General features: G+C 47.5%; 10 protein-coding genes across 10 annotated transcripts; 4 read left to right on the top strand and 6 right to left on the bottom strand.

Moving 5' to 3' along the window:
* Window positions 1–128: 128 nt before the first annotated feature.
* Window positions 129–971, bottom strand: F5Y00DRAFT_233278 (cytochrome c oxidase-assembly factor cox-23, mitochondrial). Its single transcript, XM_048007290.1, has 4 exons — window positions 775–971; window positions 611–718; window positions 489–516; window positions 129–426 (listed from the first exon to the last, which is right to left on the bottom strand). Exons 1-4 carry the CDS (start codon window positions 837–839, stop codon window positions 367–369), a joined length of 261 nt encoding a protein of 86 aa, XP_047866349.1. The 5' UTR covers window positions 840–971; the 3' UTR covers window positions 129–366.
* Window positions 972–1597: 626 nt separating this feature from the next.
* F5Y00DRAFT_260716 (uncharacterized protein) lies at window positions 1598–2033 on the top strand (the record flags this gene model as incomplete). The annotated part of the gene is made up of 2 exons (XM_048011064.1): window positions 1598–1774; window positions 1830–2033. The coding sequence occupies 2 exons, from the start codon at window positions 1598–1600 to the stop codon at window positions 2031–2033; spliced, it is 381 nt and encodes a 126-aa protein (XP_047866348.1).
* F5Y00DRAFT_233277 (uncharacterized protein) lies at window positions 1997–2451 on the top strand. The gene is made up of 2 exons (XM_048007289.1): window positions 1997–2185; window positions 2253–2451. Exons 1-2 carry the CDS (start codon window positions 2059–2061, stop codon window positions 2414–2416), a joined length of 291 nt encoding a protein of 96 aa, XP_047866347.1. The 5' UTR covers window positions 1997–2058; the 3' UTR covers window positions 2417–2451.
* A 2296-nt stretch (window positions 2452–4747) lies between these two features.
* Window positions 4748–5572, top strand: F5Y00DRAFT_260715 (uncharacterized protein; the record flags this gene model as incomplete). The annotated part of the gene is made up of 2 exons (XM_048011063.1): window positions 4748–5175; window positions 5236–5572. 2 exons carry the CDS (start codon window positions 4748–4750, stop codon window positions 5570–5572), a joined length of 765 nt encoding a protein of 254 aa, XP_047866346.1.
* A 451-nt stretch (window positions 5573–6023) lies between these two features.
* Window positions 6024–8566, bottom strand: F5Y00DRAFT_37824 (tannase-domain-containing protein). Its single transcript, XM_048013571.1, has 2 exons — window positions 6304–8566; window positions 6024–6247 (listed from the first exon to the last, which is right to left on the bottom strand). The coding sequence occupies exons 1-2, from the start codon at window positions 8037–8039 to the stop codon at window positions 6148–6150; spliced, it is 1836 nt and encodes a 611-aa protein (XP_047866345.1). The 5' UTR covers window positions 8040–8566; the 3' UTR covers window positions 6024–6147.
* Window positions 8567–8878: 312 nt separating this feature from the next.
* F5Y00DRAFT_37791 (MFS general substrate transporter) lies at window positions 8879–11069 on the bottom strand. The gene is made up of 4 exons (XM_048013570.1): window positions 10634–11069; window positions 10140–10577; window positions 9547–10027; window positions 8879–9492 (listed from the first exon to the last, which is right to left on the bottom strand). Exons 1-4 carry the CDS (start codon window positions 10715–10717, stop codon window positions 9023–9025), a joined length of 1473 nt encoding a protein of 490 aa, XP_047866344.1. The 5' UTR covers window positions 10718–11069; the 3' UTR covers window positions 8879–9022.
* A 1964-nt stretch (window positions 11070–13033) lies between these two features.
* F5Y00DRAFT_233273 (uncharacterized protein) lies at window positions 13034–13917 on the top strand. Its single transcript, XM_048007288.1, has 2 exons — window positions 13034–13303; window positions 13369–13917. The coding sequence occupies exons 1-2, from the start codon at window positions 13155–13157 to the stop codon at window positions 13691–13693; spliced, it is 474 nt and encodes a 157-aa protein (XP_047866343.1). The 5' UTR covers window positions 13034–13154; the 3' UTR covers window positions 13694–13917.
* An 862-nt stretch (window positions 13918–14779) lies between these two features.
* F5Y00DRAFT_233271 (uncharacterized protein) lies at window positions 14780–16894 on the bottom strand. Its single transcript, XM_048007287.1, has 5 exons — window positions 16072–16894; window positions 15952–16017; window positions 15467–15895; window positions 15262–15410; window positions 14780–15205 (listed from the first exon to the last, which is right to left on the bottom strand). Exons 1-5 carry the CDS (start codon window positions 16838–16840, stop codon window positions 14825–14827), a joined length of 1794 nt encoding a protein of 597 aa, XP_047866342.1. The 5' UTR covers window positions 16841–16894; the 3' UTR covers window positions 14780–14824.
* A 947-nt stretch (window positions 16895–17841) lies between these two features.
* Window positions 17842–20685, bottom strand: F5Y00DRAFT_37698 (uncharacterized protein). Its single transcript, XM_048013569.1, has one exon. It carries the CDS (start codon window positions 20218–20220, stop codon window positions 17935–17937), a length of 2286 nt encoding a protein of 761 aa, XP_047866341.1. The 5' UTR covers window positions 20221–20685; the 3' UTR covers window positions 17842–17934.
* Window positions 20686–21543: 858 nt separating this feature from the next.
* F5Y00DRAFT_37633 (S-adenosyl-L-methionine-dependent methyltransferase) lies at window positions 21544–23569 on the bottom strand. Its single transcript, XM_048013568.1, has 3 exons — window positions 23378–23569; window positions 23136–23284; window positions 21544–23054 (listed from the first exon to the last, which is right to left on the bottom strand). Exon 3 carries the CDS (start codon window positions 23012–23014, stop codon window positions 21800–21802), a length of 1215 nt encoding a protein of 404 aa, XP_047866340.1. The 5' UTR covers window positions 23015–23054; window positions 23136–23284; window positions 23378–23569; the 3' UTR covers window positions 21544–21799.
* Between the last annotated feature and the right edge of the window lie 1082 nt (window positions 23570–24651).

Below are 24651 nucleotides of genomic sequence, written 5' to 3'. Positions count from 1 at the left end.
CCTGTAACACTCGCCCTATATGAGGTAATATAGTGCACTGGCGCCTCAAGCTACATATTGTATTGAGGTTAGGTACATGCAGGTAGGACTCACCATTCACGCTACAGTCTTTAGGAATTAGTAATCGACATAAATCTGTTAGAACGGCATATACATAAAAATGTGTGAGTTACTACACCTTCATGTTCTTTGTTCGTGTATGTAGTCTCTCTGTCCTCTGTTTTACAGATATTATTACAACTATTTCTTACATAGGTACCCAGGTAGGTACCTAAGTAATCAATAGCAAAACGATAAACCTTGCTGCCTCAGTTCAAACCCCCCAAACGTCTGCCGGAGTTTAAGACTTTCACGTAAAACCTCAAGTCATGTAGACTTAGATGGGCCAAAGAATATGCTGCCACCTTCCCTCTTCCTTTTATTGGTCTTTCAGAAAATCAGGTCAGAAATATTGATAAGCTTAAGGTAGATTTATAAGTTATCCTTACCCATTCCTTTTTGCAAGCACGGTATGCCCTAGGCGGAGTCTCGCATTAGTATGGCCATATTTCTACATTCGTCTTCGGTCCTTGATCTCATTCTAATTCTTAAATCCCCAGGAAGCACTCACTCGAAGTAGTCGGTGCACATTTGCCTATCTCCCCCATTTCGGTTCAGACATCGGATACTTTTTGCTGCGGCTTCTTGACAAGGGTCAAAGAATTCGCTCTTGGATTTACTGTCGCAACCTCAGTTAGCAAGTGCCAATTAAGCTTGGATTTACCGTAGACTTGCTTCTGGAATTTGCGCTTCGTATCTTTATTCCATGGATCTTCGCTTGGTTCAGCTTGGGAAGACATGTTGGGCCATCAAACGTGCGGTTGCGACGTGAGAATCAATTAGGTTAGAAAAGTTCGGCCCATGAAGCGATGATGTATGTACGGATTAGATATTGAAAGCTTTCGCGCCGGATCTTCCCTAGAAGTACAGGGATTACCTGAGTGGGACCGTGGGTACGGGGTACGAAGGTACCTATCTCACATTCAGCTTAGACTTAGGTAAGCAGCTGAGTCATTTGATGTGGTCCTACATACAACATAGCACCTGCGTAGCCCCTATTTCATGTTCAGTGCTCCAATACTGGCACTTACATCGTCTCTACCAATTCGCCATGTAAGACAGCTAGAATCCGCCAAAGGAGTTGGCGATAATCAATATCGCGATATAGCATCTCTTAGGTGAGGGAAATAGATCATACTTGCCCTTAGTTCTCGCCTCACCACGTAGTTATCCAAGAACACTTCAAGAACATTGGTCTCATCTACACAAGGTCCTTACCGCGGCGAGATCGCTCTGTTTATAAACAAAAGTTACAATAGCCTTGGGCGAGAGGACTTTGACGTTGTGATGCTAACTGCAAGTCAAGGGTCTGGTCGAATATGGAGACTCTCTAAGCATATTTCATGGGTTCCTAAAGCCCTCAAAGCTATACCAATTGACTGGATCTTAAAAATTGCAGGCAATTATATGAAGGAGTTCTTTCTTCATCTTCAAGTAAGACCTAAAGAGCTTGATAGGCGATTACTGTTACTAATTGTTACTGAGTACCTAGGAAACCATGCAAGACACTAAAACCCTTATGGCAGCCGCAGCTTTGCCTGCCTCGGATGAGAAACAGCGTGCTATAGCTCACGAAATACTAAAATCTAAGCTTACATCACCGGAGAAGTCCCTCGATCGTGTATTTGATGATGTAACAACTATCACCGGTGCGGGATTCGAGACAACTGCCAGCGTTCTACGACTTAACTATCATTTTCTATGCGTTTAGCAATGCCAAGATTCTCCAGGAACTTCGAGCTGAAATTGGGTCTATGGATGCGGACCCAAGCGAGGTTGAGTCAAAGACCCTCGAACAACTACCGTATCTAACGTCTACATTGATGGAAGGCCTGCGATTAAGTCCGGCCATCGCCACACGTATGGCAGGCATTTCCCTAGATAAGGATCTCTTCTACGGTAACTGGCGGCTACCTGCCGGAACTCCTGTTTGAATAACATTAATACTAATGCATACGGATGACTCGCTCTATCCAAATCCTAAGCGCTTCAATCCAGATCGCTGTATGGATCCAGAATTTCGAAAAATGGTCGATAAAAAATTCGCACCTTTTTCAAGGGGGACAAGGATTTGCCTCGGAATGTAGTAAGTGCCTGCTTATGTTCTAGCCATAGCCGAGACAGCAGTCTTTTAATACTATAGATAAATCTAGCATGGGTTGAGTTGTACCCAGTCATTTCTACGCTTATCTATCGCTACAACTTCCAGTTCCAGGGCGCAATAGCCGAGGATTTCGAGTGTATCAGTGACCAATTTGCCATTGGCACCAGCGGTAGAGGTATTTTAAACGCCACCGTCACCACTCATGAAAGGTAGAATTGGAGAAGAATTGTTCGTCTGGTTACGTCAGGAGAAAATAGGGCTACCCCAGAGGATAGCTGCTATATGCTAGGTTCATATAAAGTGGGCGTCCCTCCCCCCCTATTCGCAAATAGGGTATAGGTTAAGATAGTCACCATAATATCACGGCAATACGTACCAAATCACTATCTCTCTGTGAAGACACGAGTCCTGACGGGTAAGCAGCATACTTGTACGCCTACACAGGGTTGACTATGAACGCGGTTATGACATTGCACCCGAATCTATCTTCTAGTTAGACCATCTATCATTTTCATATTACCCTATAAATAGATAGACGTAGGTAGTTTCGCCGTAGATACCATCCTTATCACTTCGCGAATCCTCATATATATCCATACTACGAGGGCCGAACAAATGTAAACGAAGCGCTAGATCCGTAAAGTTACCTGTCCGCCTGTCTGTATACGTGCCTAGGCTAGGTTACATATGTACCCAAGGTAGGTAGGTAGGTAAGGAAGTACCCGTCTGATGATGCCCGACAAGAAATTTGTAGTATACCTGCCGGTGGCCTATACCCTACTTGGCGGATTTAATAACAACTTTGGCCAATACAACACGATAAGACTTGATCGTATCCCCATCACCACATTGTTACACCAATCTATTGTGATAATAATGTGTCTCGTGTATTAGAATAGCATCATTACCTAACTAGGGCGTCTCATCACATCGGATTTTGGAAGGTCGAGTTTGCACTAACAGATATGAGCGTAGCATTAGATCACTCGTTAAACTGTCCATATAACTATCGATAGAAAGAGTCAAGTAGACTGCTATATGCGAAGTTTCTATGAGGTCGGTTGACTTGCACCATTGAAATATACACCCAAAGACATTTCAGCGATTGTTTGCGATACCCGATTACTATGTCCGGGGCCTTCAAGACCTATCGTACTAAGAGGCGTTATGAGAGATCGCTCGGCAACTCCTCAACTGCGTTATAATAGTGCCGGATCTCAGATATCGGATTATCTACGCAGTGTCGTTTAACTGACTCTAAATAAAATGTGGCTTGGCGAAATAGGTGGCGTATTTGGTCTGTCCAACTTTGGACTCGTATAGCCGCCGGCGTTTGGATGGTATACGGCCGGGATTACCGTGAAGCTTTCACTCGGTCCAAAGAGCGCTGGCGGCTGTTTAGGTACGTGCTGCCTAGGTAGCTACCAGCTTATATATTAAAAGCATATGTTACTAATGTGAGATCTGTTGTTTCTCCCCTAATTTCGAGCGAGACTGCGACTAGCTAGAAGGGAGCGAAGTAGGAGAAAAGTCTGCTGTCCCTCAAATCGCACCTATCTAACCTTCAAGGTTAATAGCAAATCTACCTACATCATTCCTTTAAGACTCCGGTAAGCAAATGCTAGATTTTGCCGGGGCTTTTTGCACGCTTGGGTAACACAAAGCCCCTTTTTGACTGAATAGAAACTTATTCATCCAAGACATGCATGAAATAGTTGCAGCCTGTGGCGGCGAGTATCTCGTAATGTAGTATTAATGATTGCTACCTACCTACGAAAGCATTGACCACAGGCCTACAGCCTTACACAACTCTGCGGAGCCGAGCTTGAGCCATAATAGATAAAGTATGGTTCGGCCGTGATCCTCTAGATAGTGAATAGGCTGGATAGGTTAGGTAGGCAGTATTGGAGATATCTCAAGTCGGCCACATGGGCGACGCACTTATGTTTTACATTTCGGTGACATGAAGTGACTTGTATTTTGCAGGCCACCAGCGGACGCTACACGGAGTTGACGAGCTGACGAGCTGACGAGCTGTCTCGGAAAATAGGCCGAAGGATCCCGTCCGACCATCATGTATTTCTGATTGGCCCCTGAAACAGTTCGAAGGATTCTTCCGCACAGAACCCAAACAGCGGATCCTCAAAATCTGCGGTCGGATTGCAGTACGCCCAATGAGGCGAGCAAGTCTTACAGGGGAAATCGGTGCCGAAAAAGCCTAGTCCGCCTGGGAACCTGGGGTTCGTGAGATTTGGTTCCCTAGTTTGGAGGTTGGGGGCCTGATGACAGGGGCTGTTGCGGCATCGAATTCTCGATTAGGGACTCAACTCCAATTCAGAAGCGAAAATAGTGAGCGTACATACATTAGGTACATATCGTGTAACACAGGCGGCAGGGCGGATCCTTCATGGCTCTTCTTATTCCTGTATATTTCCGTTTGTGCTCTTCGTCTATGCTCTCTTGAAATGTCAACTAAATGTTAACGAAATTCCACCGGTGCGGTGAACCCAGAGTCACCTGTATTATCATAAGCTAGAGGACATGATGTCGCCCAACAATATCCAAAACGAGCCCGCCGGTCTAGAAGTTGCCCCAGTGTCCGACTTACCATATGTCGTCGAGGGGCCGACTATCATAGAGAAGCCATACGACGGCACGCAGTATGTGTACGATCAACATGTACCCGTTTTCCAGGGCATGGTTCATCAGAATGCTTACTCGAACGGGGCATATCCTCCCCAAAGGTATCCTATTCCTAACCAGGGTCGACCATACTGGGGAGGATCTCAAGATGGCACATACCTCGCTGAAAAGACACCTCCTATACCACCAAGTGGCAAAAGAATATATGGATTAAAGGTGAAGACTTTCTGGCTAATCGTTGGCCCGATCACTGCCATCATCGTCATTGGTCTGGCAGTCGGCTTAGGTGTGGGATTGGCTACTTCACACAAATCGAGTTCAGGTTCTGAGTAAGCAATACTGGGCAATCTATTCACGACATTACGATACTTATACTAACACGCAAGCAGCGCAACTCCTACATCGTCACAACCCTCAAGCACAACTGGATCAACGTCAATCGCGTGTCCGCAGTCAAACGGGACGATATACGAAGGGGCCGGCAACGACCCGTTCCTGGTTCTCTGCAACGTGGACTACAACGGCAACTGGGAAGGCAGCGGAACCACAGACATTGGCAACGAAGAGACAAGTTCCGTCGAGGACTGCATCGATATGTGCGCGGGGAACTCAACCTGCGCCGGCGCGGGCTGGGGTAACTACAATGGACATAATGTCTGTTGGATGAAGGGAAAGTTGGGCTCACCGCAGGACTCCCCGAATTGGTTCTTCGTGATCAGGCAATAGGTTGGCTGGGTTAGGGAATTAATTACTAGAGGTCAGATCTGGTAATGGGTGTCTAAAAGAGCTGATGGAATGGGTGTTAGCACTGGATTTACTTCGTACTATGATATGGTTGATATTCGTTTTCTACGTATTTTTTGCGAGTATTGTACATATATACCCTCCATGATACCCTCTACAGGGGTTTAATACTGAAAACCCCTGGTATATCGAATCTAAGTTCTGATACGCTATGCTTTTCTATGAATTGGATTTTGAGGCCCCCAATGATGTTTCGAATGGCGTTTGATCCCTCTGCTTACACGTGCGGTCTTGTTCAACAGACGAAGCCAACATTACATTTAACACGACGTGAGCGTACGGAGCAAACACCTTTTCAACATGCGTACTCAAGCAACGAGAAATAGACTAGTCCGAAAGTAAAGAACTATTATATTTTGCTCACTGCGAATGCCCTTAATCTAAGTAGCTACCTACGTACATCTCTATGACGGCTATATACAACCCACCCATTTCATAACATACTCACTGGCTTTGAACCAAGCAAATTAATACAATCATAAACCTCCGTCCCTAAGTCACATAGCAAAAGCCTTGAATACATCTACGATAACCGAAAAGGGGTTCATATACGCCAGCGAACCGGCGCTGTTCGCTACATTGCTGGAGTTGTCGCCACTACAGATAAAGTTAGCAAAACGAGACAAAAAGGGGAAAATAAGAAAACCACATACCCGCAACTCCAGCTCGCAGCCTCATCCACATTCCCCGTACCATCCCACGTCGCCGTATCCGGATACGCACAAATCGGCCGCTGCCGCAGCACCCCCGACGACGGCTCCCGCTGGCTCTTCCACGTCGTAGCAACAACCTGATCGACCGGCTTCCCATTCTCCACCCAGTCGATAAGCGCGAGCAAGACGTCGTGCTGCGAGTCCGCGAACCCGGGCACCGAGTACGTGTCGTTCCCCAGGGAAGCGGCCTGGCTGGCGCCGCCGAGAGCCCACGGCGCGTCCACCGCTGTTAGTCCGCAGTGCTGCATCCCCGGGATCTCGAGGCGGCGGAAGAATTCGCGCGTGGCGTTTACGTCGCCGCCGCTCGTCGTGTCTACCGCGCGTTCGTAGTACAAGCTGCCGGCTGTGGTGGGGACCAGGCCGTCCGAGGCCCCGTGGTATAGCAGCATCTTGCCGCCGCGGTCGCGGAACGTCGTTAGGTTGTAGTCGTTGGCCGTGGCATTACCCGGGTCTAACATCTCGGCTAGCTGAAGTATCGAGTCGTTGTACTGCGATGCCTCCCACAGCGGGTTGTCTAAGAGGAAGTACCGGATGTATCCTAGACCGTACGGGCTTGCGTCCGAGTAGTTGAGTACCGTGTACATCTGGTTCTCGGACCCGGGGAGTAGTCCCGGCATCACGCGCTCGCCTGTTGAGTCAAGTGTAAACCCCGTGTACATCTTTTTCAAAGTGTCAATCTGCGCGTCGTTTAGACAATTGTCAGAATTGGCAAAGTCGGATGCCGCGGTACTGCTGCCATTACTACATTGTAGGGCGTCGTAGTTTACATTACACTGTTCTGGTAAGCTGATAATGCCGTCGGAGACGCCATCGATGTCGTCGCACTGGCGAACGACCTCGGCACCGATAGGCGGTAGCGTTTCCCAGTCGATATGCTTAGGGTCGTCAGCAGGCCAGTTATACATAGCAATTTTGCAGATCCAAGTATTAAGATGGCTTGTATACCAAGCCGGAGCGCCAACAAGCACTCCGTCAAAGCTACCGGGAGAAATCTGCACTTCCTTAAGCCCTTGCCGACCGCCCGTCGAGCATCCGCTATAGTATGAATGGCCGATGGGCTTTTCGTAATAGGTTGTGACAAGGGTTTTGCCTAATAGTACGGTACCATGTAGGGCGCGCCAACCCCAGTCCTCCTTCATCTCAGGATTGTTGAGAGCCCAGAGGATGTCGCCAGTCGTTGAGTTATGGCCTGTGTCCGTTGACACAACGGCAAAGCCGTACCTAACACCAGCGCCCATATCCAACCAGTTGATACCGCCTCCGAAACCTCCATTTCCGACGGCGAGGAAACGGCCGTTCCACTCTGCCGGTAGGAATATTCCGAACCTATACGATGAAACCGGTGACGAAGCGACAGATATGATAACGGCGCATAGTTCCGGCAAGTTCGTCGGCGGGATCGGATACATAAGATCTGTCAAAGGCTCGCCGAAGGTGCCTCCGGCGCTGACGTACTCGACCGTCTCTACTTTGGCTGCGGCCGGAAGTACGCTGGCGAAGGTCGCGGCATCGCAGCTCACGCCACCGACCTGCCTACGGCCGTTGTCGTTGTCGTTGTTTTCGCCGTCATGATTACTCTTCGCTAACGTAGAAGAAGCGAAAGTAGCAGCTAAGGCCGTCACCGCAAGGGTTCTAACGGAAAATTGGAGAAGGCCTGAGCACATCATCGCTAACATATCATGCCGCCACGCTGATTTGCAATGGAAACTGCTCTTTTGGAGAGTAAACGCTTACGTGTGCTACTTCAGGCTGAAGTTGAGATAATATATATGCCACCGGGAACACACGCCTATCAACATGCATCATCTATGTATATATTCGTCTTGATAAACCTACCGGCCACGCATGGCCAAGCTCGTGGGCCACCTTGGCATGGAAGAAGTTGTGGAAGGGAGGTTGGGGTACAAGTCACATACAAAGACTTTGGCTCAGCGTGGCATCCCTGTGTGACCATACCACTGGTGCTGCAAGTCTCGACCTAGCGAAACATTATCTGGGGTAAACTTGGAGATCTATATCCACTAGAATGGTATACGTTCCGGGGAATATAGTAGTGGAATAGTCTAGTCTGGTCGGTCTAGCTTACCTAGCCCAAGTCTGGCCAGGCCGTTTCTCCAAGTTGCTTATGACCTCGTGCCTTTGCTTCATTGTATTCATTGTCAAGTGCGGGGTTTCTTACCCGCGGGAACAATGAAGATCTCATTCCAACCCCGGTTAGAATTCAATATTCACCAAGGTATTTTGTTAACTCCGAGGTACTGACCGGCTGTTTCCGAATGCAGGTCCAAGCCAGTCCCGGCGTCTGTCGTCGTAAGTGTCTAGCATAACTTGGCAGAGACCCTTCGCGGGATTCCCCACGGAATTCAAGCGATTGGCTAGACCAGAAAGCTTATCAAAAAGCAATGCAGCTTGCGTAGCTAGGTGCCATAAATATTATCACTAGTTTTGAGTGGCTTGGCGTGATGGACGTATTTCGCTTAAGGAGGCTGATGTAAAAAGGTACTCATGGTCTAGATTTTCAGAGATTAATTCAGATATATTCTTTTGGTATGAGGTTTCTACTATGATAATAGCATGAATATGCTCTCCCTACTAATCTGAAAGCTATCATCAATGTCCGATGTAAAATAAACAGCCAACAGTCTTCCATAAGCGCACATCACAACTTGTATAGTCTAGGAGTTACGCCTTCAGCGGCTCCATCTAGTAGAATGCGATTCTTTCGCCCGTAGTAGTACCTCAATCCGAGAGCACCAAAAGCTACGAAGAAGAGCATGGCACAATTCACACCGTGACCGGTTGGGTAGCCCTTTGACGCTTCTTCGGCCTTGTATATCCATACTCCAGGAATCTGTCCGAGACCTGCGCCAATGCTGACATTGAGCGCCACGGCTAATCCAATGGACGCCGTGCTCCACATGTTCGAGGTCAGCCAGCCAAGCATGGGCGGAATGCACCCGAACGCCCCAGCTGTCCCAACGATTAAGCATCCATACCGATGGGTGTAGGCATCAGGCGGCAGCACAGCGGAAGCCAAGAAGCCCGCTGCGCCAATCAACGAAGCAATAGCACAGTGATAACCCCGAGCATTGAAATGATCCGCGGACCACGACATGAGAATTTGGAAAACTACCTCTTAAATTAGCATCGAACATTTTTACTTATCTCTTATAGGAGACTTACCATAAGCAGCGGCCCATGGAGGTACCGTCATCAATTGAGCCTCTAGATCGTGGAAGCCGAGACCAGCGACGATTGAAGGGGAGAATAGCGAGAGAGAACTGAAAGGCAACGAGACCGCGAAGTAAATAGCGTAGTGCCCGCATAGCCGCCAGTCGGTAAGCGTGTCTTTGACATCTTCCCAGGTCATAGAAGAAGCTGAACCTTTAGCACCTTCAAGATACAATCGCTGCGCAGCCAAATCCTTTTCGGTCTCTGAGAGCCAAGAAGCTCTCTCGGGGTAGTCTGGTAGGAAAAACCAAACGAGAATTCCTGATAGACACGAAGGGATACCTTCGATCATAAAAAGCCATCTCCAAGCAGACAGGCCGCGCGTCTGATTCATATGGCCGACTCCAAAAGCGATTGCTCCGCCGAAGGCACCGGCAAGAGTGGCGCTTGCGAGGATGAAAGCTACTCGTACACTGCGCTCGTTGCTTTTATACTATAATGAGTCCGAAGTTAGTAATTGCATCGAGAAACCGATTATGCCGACCCGGGAAAGGAAAGCTGCTCGGCGTTTTCATATAATTCTAGGGGTCCCGGGTTGAACTCACCCAAAATGTTAAATAATAGATTAGCCCGGGGAAGAGACCAGCTTCGAAGGCGCCTAGCAGGAAGCGGACGCCAGTCATCTGGGCATAATTATGGACACCACCCATGCCAATGGTAATAACACCCCAAGAACACATAAGGAAGGCAAGCCATCTAGACGGGCGAAGCTTCTTGAGTAGAATATTTGACGGGACTTCGAATAGGAAGTAGCCGATTAGGAAGATCATGAGCGCGATGTTGAACTGGTAGTTTGAGGTCCCGGTCTCTGTTTGCATATCGTTATGGGTTGCTGAATTGAGGACTTTGGCGTTGCCAATGTTGGAACGGTCTAAATAGCAAAGGAAGTAGATGCCCGCGGCTAGGGGCACGATGCGCTTGTCTTGCCTCCATAGTAGTTTTCGCTCAGCGGCAGAAGAAGCGAGGACGGTACTGGCTACCTCCTAGTAGCTGTGAGAAACTGTGTAGTATCATTGGGGTTTATCTAGTTGTCACTTACATCCTTCAGGTGACCCTCTTCGATCTCCTTGGCCTCAGGGCCGTTGTTCTTCTCCAGGTCGCTATGGGTGTTTTCGGTTGCCATTGCGAATAGCGAAGCTCCTTGAGATAAAATAGCTAGTTGGAGAGAAGTTCCATGTGGGGATAAGAGTATAAAAGGAGGATTGAAGAGGCCCTGGACGCGAACTGGGGGTACCTAGATATGGGGTATGGGGATGAGAGCACCCTTGTAAGCACTAGTCTAGGTCTGGAGAACAAAGGACGGCGGTAAGCTCGATACAATCGATACGGACCAAACAAACCAAACAGATCGGGGAAGTATTACCCAACGCGGGGAAAGCCTCGCCATCGTGACCAGAAAAAGTCAAAGATATCCCACCATATTGGGTCATTTTCTACTTAGCAGATTAGCAGACGGCTCCCCACCGCTACTGAAACTCCCTATAGGACCGAGAATCTAGACCCGTGTAACGTAGTCGCTTTGTGTTGGGCGTTCCGAACGTTGGTCGAATTGCGTTCGAGATCGTATCATACAGCCATACCACCATAAAAGGTAAGAAGCTCGGGCTAGTGGGGGCATACAATCTCATCAGTACCGTATCTCCGAATAGGAACCACTAATAGCTTCCCCGATGTGGGGAAGATCCGGAGTCGGTGGATACCGTGCTACATTCTCGTGTAGGTTGCGGGGGAAATACAAAGGTATTGCGAACAATATTCGTCGTCTCTATTCGGATTGGAGCGAGTAATCATCTCGCAAACCAGATAAGCCAGGGAGGTCTAATAAAAAGTGGCGTAGATCTTCAGTCTAAACTCGGCAGATAATATTTCGGCCGATACGAAAAAGTTGAGGCTTATTTGAGCTCGAAGCGAAGCTACCGGTTATCAACCATTTTCTGGTGACATCTTGAGCAGTAGGTAGCGTTTAGTGATCGATGCAATATCCATCCCTTTCCCCCACCGGGACTGTAGTGCGGCTCCAAAATGAGCGAGACGACGACTTCATATTCCTCGCAACAAAGTCTCTTTCTTGTCGCGGTAGGGGATTAAAGCCACTAGCTCAGTGGTGTGAAATTGTAAGAACACCAGTCGACCAGACACGAGTTTGCCCTCGTACAGACAGACAGTTTAGCGGACGCCACATATTATGTGCATTATGTACTAGCAATGCTAGAGACGAAGTCGACATTAGTACTTTCGATTTGCTTCCTTGATTTAAGTACATATCGCATGTATTTCTAAGAGTGAGCAATCTGAAGACGCGATTCCGGGCGGAAATTGAGTAATTCAGAAATGATTATGGTTCTCGAACGATGGAATATGCAAGGAAAAAAGAAGAAGAAAAAAGATGCGGCAAGAAAGAAGTGCGAATTTACGTAGACAGCTAAGAAATGAGTTCGAGAATAGTTGGAAGTCGCATAACCTGCTATTGCACCAATTAAACAATCCTCATGTTATGAAATCCGGAAGACGAGATCTGATTGATGAGAATTTACGATGTAAAGGCAAATGCAAACGCCATCAATTCAATCTCGAAACTCGTAATTCCTACTCGTAATAAAAGCAATAGAGCGATTGGGTCTGGGCAAAGCTTAGTAACGAGCAAGGGTGATCAACACGAGATGCCTTATTTTTAGCAGTGCGCAGTTAGGTACTAAAGAGAAGCTGAGGGGGACCTTTTAGGGCGTTTGATTGGTGCTATAGTCGGGGCTGAGCTACTGCCGACTTCATATTCCACGTGCTACAGCCCTACGGGAACTACCCGATACTAATTAAAGTCCCCTAAGTGATGGAAGTCTTAGTTACCTCCTAAACTACGTGTATCCAGCAACTTCCCTTCACCTTACGTAAATTATTTTCTTCTAAAGCATTGAACTGGCTGATGCCATCAATGTTTCCATCACAAGGTTTTCTCGTTGGATGTCTTTACGGGTCACCGCTTTACGAGTAGATGGATTGTTTGCTACGTTAGCGAATGGTTAAACGAAGTAAGGGAGCAAAACCACCGAGGCACAAAGCGCGCTCTCGTCTATCTAGTATCGTCAAGTATCTAAACAGCTCGCTGAGCTCAATATCAAAGCAATACTCGCAGTAGCGGTTCCGGCACCGACGGTGTGGGAATTAAATACCAAATCATAGCTTAAAACGACCCGTGCGGAACCCGGAATGGTCGTGGGGACCGGAATTGCGGTGCTTGTGTTATGTGGCATGACTTCATTCCACCGTCTCACTACGGCGCCAAGACAAAGGAATAAGCATCGTAAGCTAGCGAATACGGGATCGTGGGGCGTCGTAGGAGGTAGGTAGATAGTAGCACTGCCACGAGTACGAGAGGTATAGTGAGCTGGACGTGTATATAATAATCGGGTTCATCACTGCTCTTGTCCAACAAATAATTCCATCAACCAGCCAACAACAATATCAAAGACATACAATCATCATCATCATCACTCTTAACAACCAACTTACTCACTTACACTACAAGTGCCACCACCAGCCAACCAACCAACCAACAAGCAAAAATGAAGTCCGTCGCTGTTCTCTCATCCATCCTCCTCGGAGCCGCCTCCGTCTTTGGAGCTCCCGTGACCGAGAAGCGAGCCGAAGCTCCGACTGAGTTCGACATCACCAAGTTCAGCGCCAACACCCTACCCCACGGCACCGGAGCCTTGTAAGACCCCCCTTTTTCGCCCCCTTATGAACCACCTACCACACCAGTACTAACACTTCCACCAGCATCTCCTTCGATGTCGCCATCCCCAACACCTCCGTCTCCACGACCTGCAAGTACTCGGACCAATCATCCGTCGCGAAGCTCCCTTCAGTATCTCTCCGAGCTTGCGACGACCCAGCCTTCGAGTGGCAGTTCCACCAGGACCCGTCGCAGCCCGGCACCGAGGGCCGTTACCGCGTCCTCGTGACCTACGCCTACGACAGCCCCAAGAAGGTCGCCGGCTTCCACGAGTGGCCCGCCACCGAGTTCCCCCTGGAGAACTTCGGCTCCACCGTAGCCACCTTCTACCGCGGCGAGCCCGACTTCGCCATGACCAACGTCTCTTAAAGTCGGAGCCCAGTTGAGGGTGTCGAGAATTAATTCCTGCTTGTTTCCTTAGATCGCTTTTCTTGATAGAGTATATAAGCATAGACACGCTCAGACTACATATAGATCTTCATCTGCTCAGAGCCAATAGGGGGATGTTTTGAGGAAGGAGTCCTAAAGAGGGGTATTGTTCAAGTTTACAGAATTAGCAATTAATAGCAAATGCATACTCTCTTTTTTATTCATTCATAACACTTGTTAATCGAGTACAAAAATCAGACATGTACAAGGTTTCTCCTTTCTGGAGTACCTACTATGCAATAGCTATGCACGCCCCTGTGGCGTGGGCCCCTATTCTAGCTAGTCTCTTCTGTGATCATGATAGACATTCGTGCGACGGCGTGCATTCAGGAATCTCAGTACCTGCAAGTCCCTGAAACTCAATGGATATGATATCAATGAGTTCATCCTAATCGTGTAAAATCTCAAACTCATCCACATAAATCTCCAGGTACTGTCGTAACGTGGACAGTAGCATCAATGTACAGCTTGTTCGTAGCAGTACACTCGACGCCTGGCTTGATTCTGACCATACCATTAGGGCCCATCGAAAAGTCCTGACCGTGAATAGACACCTGTAGCTTGCCCGACGCTACTGAACATAGTCGGAGCTTATTGGCGCTAGAACCCCAAAAGTGAACTGTGCCAGGCTTGATGGTAATGACCTGGAAAGAAATATCGCGGCCTATACGGACAGCTTGGCTTTGGGCCAAGTACGAATTCGAAAACGCAAAATCTACGGCTAGTTAGTAGGGTACCTAAAATATAACACGAGCCCTTAAGATTGGGTACTCTAAGACGGAGATGTTCAGTTACGTACTATCGACGGCTTCACTTTGCTCATCACGAATTCGACCCGGTGCGATCTCCCACGTCTCCAATTCAAGGGCTTGTGCTGGATTGATGGTACTTGTTTGTGCTCCGCTACCAACGTGAACTCCATTATGGGCATTTGAGACAATGCTAGGTTGACGGGAAGAGTCGGATCGCGATTCGCCGCGCGGTGTAAAACTTTCCTCCTTTGGAAAATTACGCGTTGCTGATTCCTCCTGCTTCTCACTGTTAGCTAATCAAAGCTGGCCTAGTTCTGCTTCATCGAGTGTTGCATGAAAGAAGACAAACCTCGGGACCAACCTCAGACACCAGCTTCTTTTTATGTGAACTTATCTTTAGGCTATCCTCTCTTGTGAGAGTTTCCGTGCCCAACAGGCTGGGGTCAGATAGAGTCCTGCCCGACCTGTGAGCTTTTGTAGGCCTGTCCTTATTATCACCTGCTTGAGAAGAAGATGGAGTAGTAGATTTGGACGATTTCAGGTAATGATTGAGAGTGGGCTCCTTCAAAGGTTCCTCGGGATCCAATGGTTTGTGAGACACTACCTCAGCAGGCATAGCCACACCAATCGCTTTCAGCTTCTTAATGATGGATAGAGTGCCGTCCCCGTTGTCATTAAGTTGTGTGGCTCTGTGGCCACGCTATAATTGAAGTGAGCTTCATGTATTAAGCCAACCCGCGAACCCATGGTACTCACATTGAAGTGGGCCCCGAGACCTTCAAGTTTCGAGAACAAAACACGACACGAACGTATCGGGCATATCCACGGAGCCTCAGGATTATCATGGAGGGTATAGCCCCGTGGCAACAATGCGCCAGAAGTGGGCTGGGTTTCTCCGGACGGAACTAATTAAATTAGTTGACGTCTCTATTAACACTACGCAGCACCCAAAACAACTTACAGGTCCAAATATGGTAATCCCAATCGGTCTTAGTTTCTTTGGTCTTAGTTGCTTTGGTCGAGCTGATCTGTTTTTTTCGAAGCGGAATGTCATCATCTGTCTCATCGCTGTCTTCATCAATTGGTGGCCGGCGGTGACTTGCCAACCGATTTTGCTTGGTGTTGGAGACTACGTCGGTATTGGGCTTGCGAGAATTGATTGTATCGAGCCTGCTTCCCCCGGTATCATTCGATAGGGCAGATGCTCCAGGTGCAATTACATCCTTTAAGCGTAGTTTCTTATATCCTTTCGATATGGTGCGTTCACGATTGGCAGGCAACAATTCATTCTCAGATTGGGTCTTAGATGATGCGACGCCAAGCGTTTTTAAGGGAGTATTTGTATGACTACCCTTCCGGCTCTTTTGAGGGTGTGAATCCCGGGAGAGTCCTGCGTACTAACTGTGAGTTGAACTTAACTTTCTAAGTGGATTATTCGAGTCTAACCTAGTGGAGAGGAATCATCTCTTTTCCTCTTGAGATCCTTCACTTGCTCGTCGGAAATACTGGGATCTATGTCTTGCGTTAGTAATTTCTAATATAGTACCGGTAACAACTAAAATTTACCTTGTGGGTGGCTATTGCTCGGGGGATGAACTATTATCTGGGGTACGGCTAGGGATGGCCTACGTTGAGATGTTGATGCAAGGGAGTCCTTAATGTCTTCCGTTTGTTCTGAAGCATTAAACGGCAGACGGTTTTCTCTAAGGGTCTGTAGAATATCACTAACAACCCTAGATGGATTAGGGCTGGTAGGAGAGGCTGAAATTACCGGCTTATTGGCGGCTGGCTCTGATGGCTTTGGGGTCGGATTGGGTTTAGAAACCAAGTGAGGAGGGAGTGTTCGCTTAGCAGTGAATACCCGTTTAGCTGGGGTTGCGGAAGCTAAATCCTTAGTCGGAAGCTTGTCTTTTGTTAAGAAGCTAGGCACCTCATGTTTGGCCGTGATTTCTTTTGGCGTTGAGGTAGTAAAACTACCATCAGAAACCCCCGTAGACCTAGATGGTTCAGTATGGTAAGGACGTCCACTTGATTTAAGATGCTTGTCCTTGCCATCACTGTTAGTTGTAGGCGTAGGTGTAGGTGTCGATGTGGTCTTGTTTGTGGATGTGACTGGTGATTCGTCAAGAAGTTGTGAGCGGAGTTGGGACGACATCTGGGATTTGCGGATAAAGAAATAGACTTCATCTTTCGTTGCTAACTCGAGTAGATCCCGTCGTAGCTTCTTTGAACTCAAAAGTCTCTCTTCAAGTGCAGGGGGTACGACTCTTTTTGTGAACGCCTGCTTTAACTCATCCATATCGTCCAAGCCATCTGACTTTAATGGGTGATCCATCTTATATAATAATATAAGTGATTTACCACCATAAAAACCATAAAACGAGAACACATCACATAGAAGGTCAAGAGAGTTGAAGGAGAGGGTATTAAACACTCTCTATGTTACCGCAGTATCCTTTGCTGGCTTCAAGGTAACCGGTTCCAAGACTCTTGAAATAGTTGCAAATACCAGGTAGTTAACCTGATTAAAGATATCACTGCTTGAACACTTGCCTCTGTTTCTTTCTGGCCAAATAAATAGGCTTAGAGTTGGGTGATTATCTCGTCCAGTGATCTTAAGAGAAGAGAAAGAAGAAGAAGAAGAAGGAAAAAAGGCACAAATATTCACGCCAACGAAAAGCGCGGTGGAGACGGCGTAAAAAAAGGAGAAAACTGAGGTTAGGTAGGTAGATGTGAACCCCCAAACCGTGTCTTATTGTTGAGGGTGAACCGCGTAAAATGGGTATCTACATACCCATAAAGATTAAGATGCAAAATAAAATACGTCGTTGTGTGAATAAAAGTTGTGATGTTTTTGCCGGCAGTGACGTAGATGTTATCCCTAAGGCACTAAACGATTAAGCGTTGCTCGACAACCAACGCGTACATAATGTAGTAACGCGTTTGCGACGATAAGCTTCTTATCGGTGTAAATGAGTAGAACGGCAGGAACGATACAGGGTGCCTACAGTGCAAGTTGAACGTATTAGGTCACTCAAAGCCCTCTAAATTCAGCCCCACCAAGTTTACATTGGAACTTCGTTTAGCTACAGGTACGTTGGGCAACCAACCATCAACCATCAACCATCAACCATCAGAGAAACCAAGCCAGAGTTCGATAGGATGTCTTCAAAATGATATGCCGACTACATTTAGGTTATTGAAGTTTTCTTTAATTGCTTACGTATTAACTATGGTTAGGTAGTTATACTTATTATCTATTATAGTTATAAGTGGTGCCTCGAACTATTCCCAGTTTCTCTTATTAAACCTAACCATGATCTCTTCCGCTACGTTTAATTAAAGCGCATCGGGAGCTTGTTGGGATAGAGACTTCCCATACCATGGCTTCGATCTCAGAAACCTAGAATAATTCAGCCATAGGTAAGGCTACTCGTCAGCAGGATGGCCTTCCTCCAACGATGTTTCCTCCTCGGAGAAACTTCTTCTATATCGTTTGCTTTTCCCCTCGGCCGCCGCATTCGCAAGTGTCAAATATAGCAACCCCGGAGAAGTTTTCCGAGTGAAAATCGAAGACCGCTTCTTCTCGGTATCTACGCTATCTTCAACCTCTTCTTTACCTTGCTGCGGTATAGGAGCTACGGTGATATCATCGACGATGGGATCTACCGGACTAGACTCCAGAGAACGAAGAGTTTCCTCAATGAATTGCTCACGAGTGTGGCTCTCGTTGCCATCTTCTCCTTTCTTGTCAACCTCTCGGAGGGCTTCCTTGGCATTGTCTGATAAGAGGGATAGAGCTAAGCTGAATGGCCTTAGGCCTTTCGAATCGTTATCTCGTCTCTCGAATGACCTCAGCCTATCTCGCCTATCTCTCTCCCTCCAAGGGGGATCTTTCACTGGGCTCATTTGCGGGGGCACATCCTCCTTATCATTCGTCGTGCGTTGGATAACTAACGGTCTGGGAAAGTACTCCCTCCCTCTCTCGCTCTCCGAGAGCCATCTTTCAATGCCTACACGCTTAGCTTCATATGCTTCATCGCGAGTTTCCCTAATGAACCTTCCTAAATCTTTTTCCACTCCTACGGTTGCTTGCGTCTGCGGCTCTGTTACTGCTGAAGAGTTAGCCTTGCTTCCTCCCACCATGTCACCCTCTTCTGATCCCCCGTGGACAGCTGATTCCCAGTTCACATCATTCAGTAATTCCGAGAAATGTCTTCCCTTCAGCAGCTTTCTGCTGAGTGCCGCTCTATACGGACTATATGTCTTATGGTGTCGATTCTGAGCGGGTGGCCGCAGGTGTGACTCTGGCATGAGGTTTAAATCAGAGACATCTTGCTGTTTCTTCTCGCTAGGTAATTCCGGATCGAACGTTCGTTTGTTCTGCGGAGGTCTTTGCCACCGCTGGCAGCGAACTACCAGCGCGGCTATGTGCTTCTTCGATGCATTCTTCTCAACTGCAGTCCACAGCGCCCACCAATCCTTCGCCCTAGCATAGCTCTTCATGTGTTTGCTAAGCATCGCCTTCCATTGCTCGTCTTCTTTGCAATAACAGAAATGTACCGCCACATACTCAGCCCACACTGGGAGGCATGCAGCATTATCGAGCCCTAGAATAGCAGAAACTCTCCCGTTATGAATCAGGATGTTGGCAGTGGACAAATCACCATGTGTGAAGACGCAGGGTGCTGATTCCGGCATATAATCCTTCAAGATTTGAATCAAGTCCTCGCCAACCTTTTTCTTCTTTAGGCGTCTATGAATGGCGCTCCATACTTCCTTGTCAGACCTGAAGGGTCCAAACCCTTCCTGCGACGAACCGAAAAGATGACCATGGCGTCGCACAGGACCACCACCGAGAGTCGAAATCCTGTCCGATGTCATCCGTCTCCATTGGTCTATATGCCGTCCAACCTCTTTCGCGATCTTTTCCCTTTGATCATCCCGTAGGTCCCACCAGATATCATAAAGCCGCTGGCCAGGAACCCTCTCGGTGATGGTGATTACCTTCTGGTTCTCCTTCCAACCAGCTATTATGTTCGGCACGGGCACCCTCGTCGCTTTCCTAATAAGCTCCGTGGCTAAGGTTAAAGTAACGTCTGCTTCTTCTGACCATTCGTCGTCTATCTCCTCGGTCATAACATACTTGTCGCCGATGAGCCAGGTATGCGTCTCTGGGTCGTTGTATCCGAGCTTCAGACTGCTTTTAAATGGCAGGGAGTCGAGAGCCTGGCAGTATGGTGTCGTGCAGGCGGGGCAGATATCCTTGACGTCTCCAATGTCGAAAAAGTCGTCTTCTATTAGCCGCTTTCCGTTGAAATGCACTTCGCCTCCCTCCCTCATACCACTCTTACTACTCTTACTACTCTTACCCACGTTGCCAGCCGCGGATAACCATTTAGCCGATGGTTTGTCTTCTTGTATTATTACGTTTCGGCCCATAATCCAGTCAACGATCCGGTGCACCTGAGGAAGACTCTTTAATCCCGATTGGCTAGGACTCTTCCATTGAAGTTTAAGTGGTAGAAGATGATCCTCGGGTTCTGTTGTAGCAGCTGACAGATTAACGGGTGCAGGAGCTTCGATCTCCTCGAAAGGAAAATAGTCGAAAAGAGATTCGCCGCCCATCGATGGCGTTTTAAGCTCCTCGTCATCGCTAATGAAGCCCTCTTGGGGCCCAACAGCTTTTAGACTCGTCTCTCCTGTCGTGGGCATGATAGGTACGGGTAGGTAAGTATATAGGCAAGTCAATTGCTTATAGCCGGGGTTCGAAGGATGAGTTAATCCCTATTAACTACCTGTTGATTATTTTTTAAACACTTAGGGACTCGCAGGCTCGACGGCTCGCAAAGCGAGAATAAATCCGAGTGAGGAAGTATTACAAGAAGCAAGCCGTAACGCTTCGGGAACCAAAACAGCTTTCGAAGCTTAGAAAAGTTATGAGAGAACGCGTCTATTTTTTTCTTCTTTGGGTGGGCTTTTGAGAGCTATGTCATCTGCACGTTTTCTGTTCTATCTCCGCTTTCCTTTCTTGACTCCGGTTGTGCGCCGTAGGGTGTGGTCCTCCTACGTCTACGGACCCTCCTGGAATGCCGCCACCACTCCACAACAAAGGACGTCGGCCGCCGCAAACGGGGGCGGACCCACGACAATTGAATCGCACGGATGGGGAAGAGGAGTCATATATGGGGGGTTGGGTATCAACGTTAAATTGACCCGTTTATGATTTTCAGGTCATTTGCACAATTTGTGGACTTTCCGGTCCTGTTTTTGCCCCTCTTGCAAATGAGTTTTTTTTTTTTTTTTTCAGGTCAGGAGTCGAGCGGGTAGCTTATTATGGTTGGATAGGATAGAAATGCATATCAGAAATTTTGAATAACTAATAGTAAGCATATTTGCGAGCGCCTCTTCGGTCATAGGGCCAATTATGCAGCATTTCTTGTAGAATTTCGCGAACCGCTAAACCAAGCCCCTCTTCAAGGAATATCTAAATATTATTAATTATATGCAAGGTACGACGAATTGGAAAACTCTTCAAGGGCCTATTCCCAACATTATGTATGATGAACGAAAGGTTGAGAAATATTTGTTGGATTCACTACTACCACCTATGTACTCTTGTCGTGTTAAAGCGAAGCGAACGCCATGACGCTCTCTGGCAGTTGCAGTTTGAAAATGAATTTGAACTCCGGCTGCACTTGGTATTCGGGAGCCAAAGAGAAGCGAAACCAAACTCCCACTTCCTACTTCCCTCTTGGCCCAATGGCCACCTTTACTCGTGAACGTAGAACAAAACTGTCCCGTGTGCCTAGGTAGTGCGTGCGTATTAGATATAAGGCAAAGGCGACTGGCGACTTAAGCAGAACAGAACTCCCCCTCCCCTCCTCTCCCAATAAAAAGCAACGCAATATGCAGAATGCTATTAAGGTTAAAAATGCCGATGAATGCTTTGCCAAAGTCTAAAAGTTGCTTTAGGGACAGAAAATTGAATGGAAGGGTAATGGTAATGGTAATAGGTAAAGGATGTTGCTTATTCTCGTGATAGGATGGATGGTGGAGGTGTGAGTCGCCTATAAATAACCTCTGCCCCTCGTCGAGAAGAATAGGATGGGATGAACAGATGGATGGAGTGTGGATGAGATGACGTCGCCGAGTTTGGAGAAGCCCCCCCATACCAAGAAATGGACGGATCCTCCCGACTTCCGATTAACTAGCTGCGCCTCAAACCCGCGTTGTAAAATTGAGAACGTCGTTTGACCCTTTTCTAATCTAAGGCTAAGGTTATTCTCAAATCTTATGATACCGACGGCTTTTCCGCAATGATCCGATATGTCGTGGTAATTAATCGCATGTTGTCCATCTTTACAAATGCTTGACCGTCAAGACATAATCTGTCAATGAGGATCTTGAAATGTGGGGGTAAAGCGCGTAAGCGAACGAGGCCGTGAATGACGCGCCTGACGGAGCGGAAGTAAATATCGACTTTGTCGATGAGCGGGGCCTGTAGGCCGTCTATACTGGGGTTATCCGATCTTGAGACGGTAAACCCGGCATCAGTGAGGGCCTTCTCGAAACTTGCCGGTGTCGGAGTGCCGACAGCGCCGATCAGAGGCTTCACGCGACGCATGAGTCCCGCGTGAACAGGATCTTCCGGGTTATACGGCGGTAAGCTAACCCAATCTAGCAGTGAGAATTTGGCGCCGGGCTTCAGCACGCGATAAATCTCTTTGAAAGAGGCCGAAGGATCCTTGCATAAGCTGAGAGCTTGGATCTCGTAGAAAGCATCGAATGATTCGTCTGCAAAAGGTAAAGGCAAGTCATTTTGGTCGTGGACGACGAACTCGTTGCTGAAACCGCACCGATCGTTCCATTCCCTTGCCTGCGCGATCTGGTTCGCATCGATGTTTAGACCAGTTACATGAGCTCCGCTGAAGCTCGTCATATGCGCAGCTACACGCCCACGACCGCACCCGAGATCTAAGACCTTCATTCCCGGTTTCAATCCGATATCCCTCGCGACAGACTCCTCGTAGAGTAGCTGGTTGTCGAGCACCGACGCCTTCTTGTCCATCAGCGGTGGGATGTACATCTTCTCTACATCGCCGAGGCTACAAAGATGGTTGAGCACCGAGTAGTAAGCACAAAGGCAATCTCCGACACGCTGCTGGTAATTGGGACCGAAGGCCTTGACCATCTCCTCTTCGTTGGCCCAATCCAAATTGTAGATTTCATAAGACGCCATGAAATCGTCTACTTCCTTAGGAGTCAAGTTGTGAATGTGCTTGAAGGCCTTGATGAATGTCTTCCACCTCTTGGGCGAAACAGAGCGGTCGACCCGGCCTTGACCATCATGACTGCTGTGTTGTTTTGGTAGCGATGACGTATGAAGCGAAGAGGCGAGCTTGACTTTCTCGGTACTCGTCTGGCTGGAACGAGAACTATCACTGCTGTCGTTCCGACCCGGTATCGCAGGAGTGATAGCAGGTTGAGAGACAGTTACGGTGGCCATTGATATATCTAGCTCCTCACGCCTACTTGGGATATATACTCTAAAGCAGCAAAGAGACGGGGTAAATAAACTTTCAACAGGTGTTGTACGGGAATGGATGGAGGGGGGCTTGTACCCGTACCTGCGTCCGTGGGTGTAGTTTGATGTTTGATGTGTAGTGGAGTGTAAGGTTAGGTACGCGTTCAGACGGCTTAGGTATAAGTGAGAAAGGAGAAAGGGAGTGTGTTGTCCACGTATTGCGTGCCTGTTTGCGCAGTCTGGTAGAGATTGCTAACGAGAAGTATGTATGAGTGTTGGTTTTCACACAAAACACGGACGCGCTGAGAGATCTTTTGAAATGACTATGAGTCAGGCCTGTTATTTTTTTTCTTTCGCGGGACCCCAGTTAGTAGATCACCATTCGAATGTTAAGGGTCTACTCGTCGTATGATTGGGAGATGGTTCGCTCCGGACAACCCGAAGGAGTATTATTCAGGTTAGGTATTAGGGTATGTAAGTAGAGAGATTATTAACTGCAGGTGAGCTAGGGGGAAACTAGGGAAAGAGATGTAATAATAATGGGAATAGAAAAAAAGGATTATTAAGATTAAGTTGTTGCAAGGCTCAAAGTGGATGTAAAAGGACAATGCATCCGGGTTTACCTTAGGTAATGGCAGGACCAGCTACGTCGATTTGCATGTAGGCCTGTATACCAGGTATGTAAGAGGTATGTATGTCATATACCTGTCAACTAGGTTCAATGTCATCTCAGGTTTTTAAAGTTGATTTGATGCAGGCAGGCAATCCTAGGTTAAATAAAGTGATTGGACCTATGTAGGACTCCAGTTAACGGGTGAATCGGTGACTTATTTTGAGGTAGCCTGTGACTTGTATTAAGCGGCTAGCATTGAACAACATACATGTAACATACGGTATATACATATTGACATGTACATATATATCGATATACATGTAAGGTGGTGACCCAAAATGAGGTAAGCACCTGCATATACATGCTGAACTAAGAGCGGCTCCAATTACATAGGGCATGTATCCGTCGAATTCAAGTTACTGCCTCCTATGTATTGAACTCCCCTACACTTCCGGCCGGTTCCTTACCCACCCCCACCTGCCACCTCGGACAGGTCGGAGCTGCTCGCTTTTGCGACGAGAGGTAATTATTTCCGGCAAGAATGGTCAGCTTGTCAGCTAAGTGCAGGTGCAATATGTGTATTACATAGAATTTGCCTCTATTGTATCGATTAAGATTATATACTTCCTAAACCATTATATTTAATGAGATACGGTAGTATCGTACCATGTAGGTACATACATCATCATACATGTACAAGAGGATACCTGCAGCAACAGAAAGAAACAAGCGGCCACATGGGAAGACCGAACCGAACTGACAATCCTGCTAATGCCCCAATCCAGACTCGATTCCACCTTTTCCATTTCCTTTTCCATGTTAATCCATAATTCCATCTTCCCCGTTAAGGCATCGCACCGAACAACAATCAACAGATCAACAAATCAACAATGAACAATCAAACCGTTTTCCCCGATGCGCCATTTCTTACTTCAATAAAGTTCTTATGCTTCTTATGTTCTTATGCCGAACTGAGTCAACTGACCGACTCTTCCCTTTGTTTTCC

This window comes from Daldinia vernicosa (genome assembly GCF_022497035.1).
Source record: "Daldinia vernicosa strain CBS 139.73 unplaced genomic scaffold F5Y00scaffold_15, whole genome shotgun sequence".
In the NCBI taxonomy this organism is placed as follows: Eukaryota; Fungi; Ascomycota; class Sordariomycetes; order Xylariales; family Hypoxylaceae; genus Daldinia; species Daldinia vernicosa.
The sequence above is the reverse complement of the archived record's forward strand: the minus strand, read 5'-3'. Positions and strand labels throughout refer to the sequence as shown.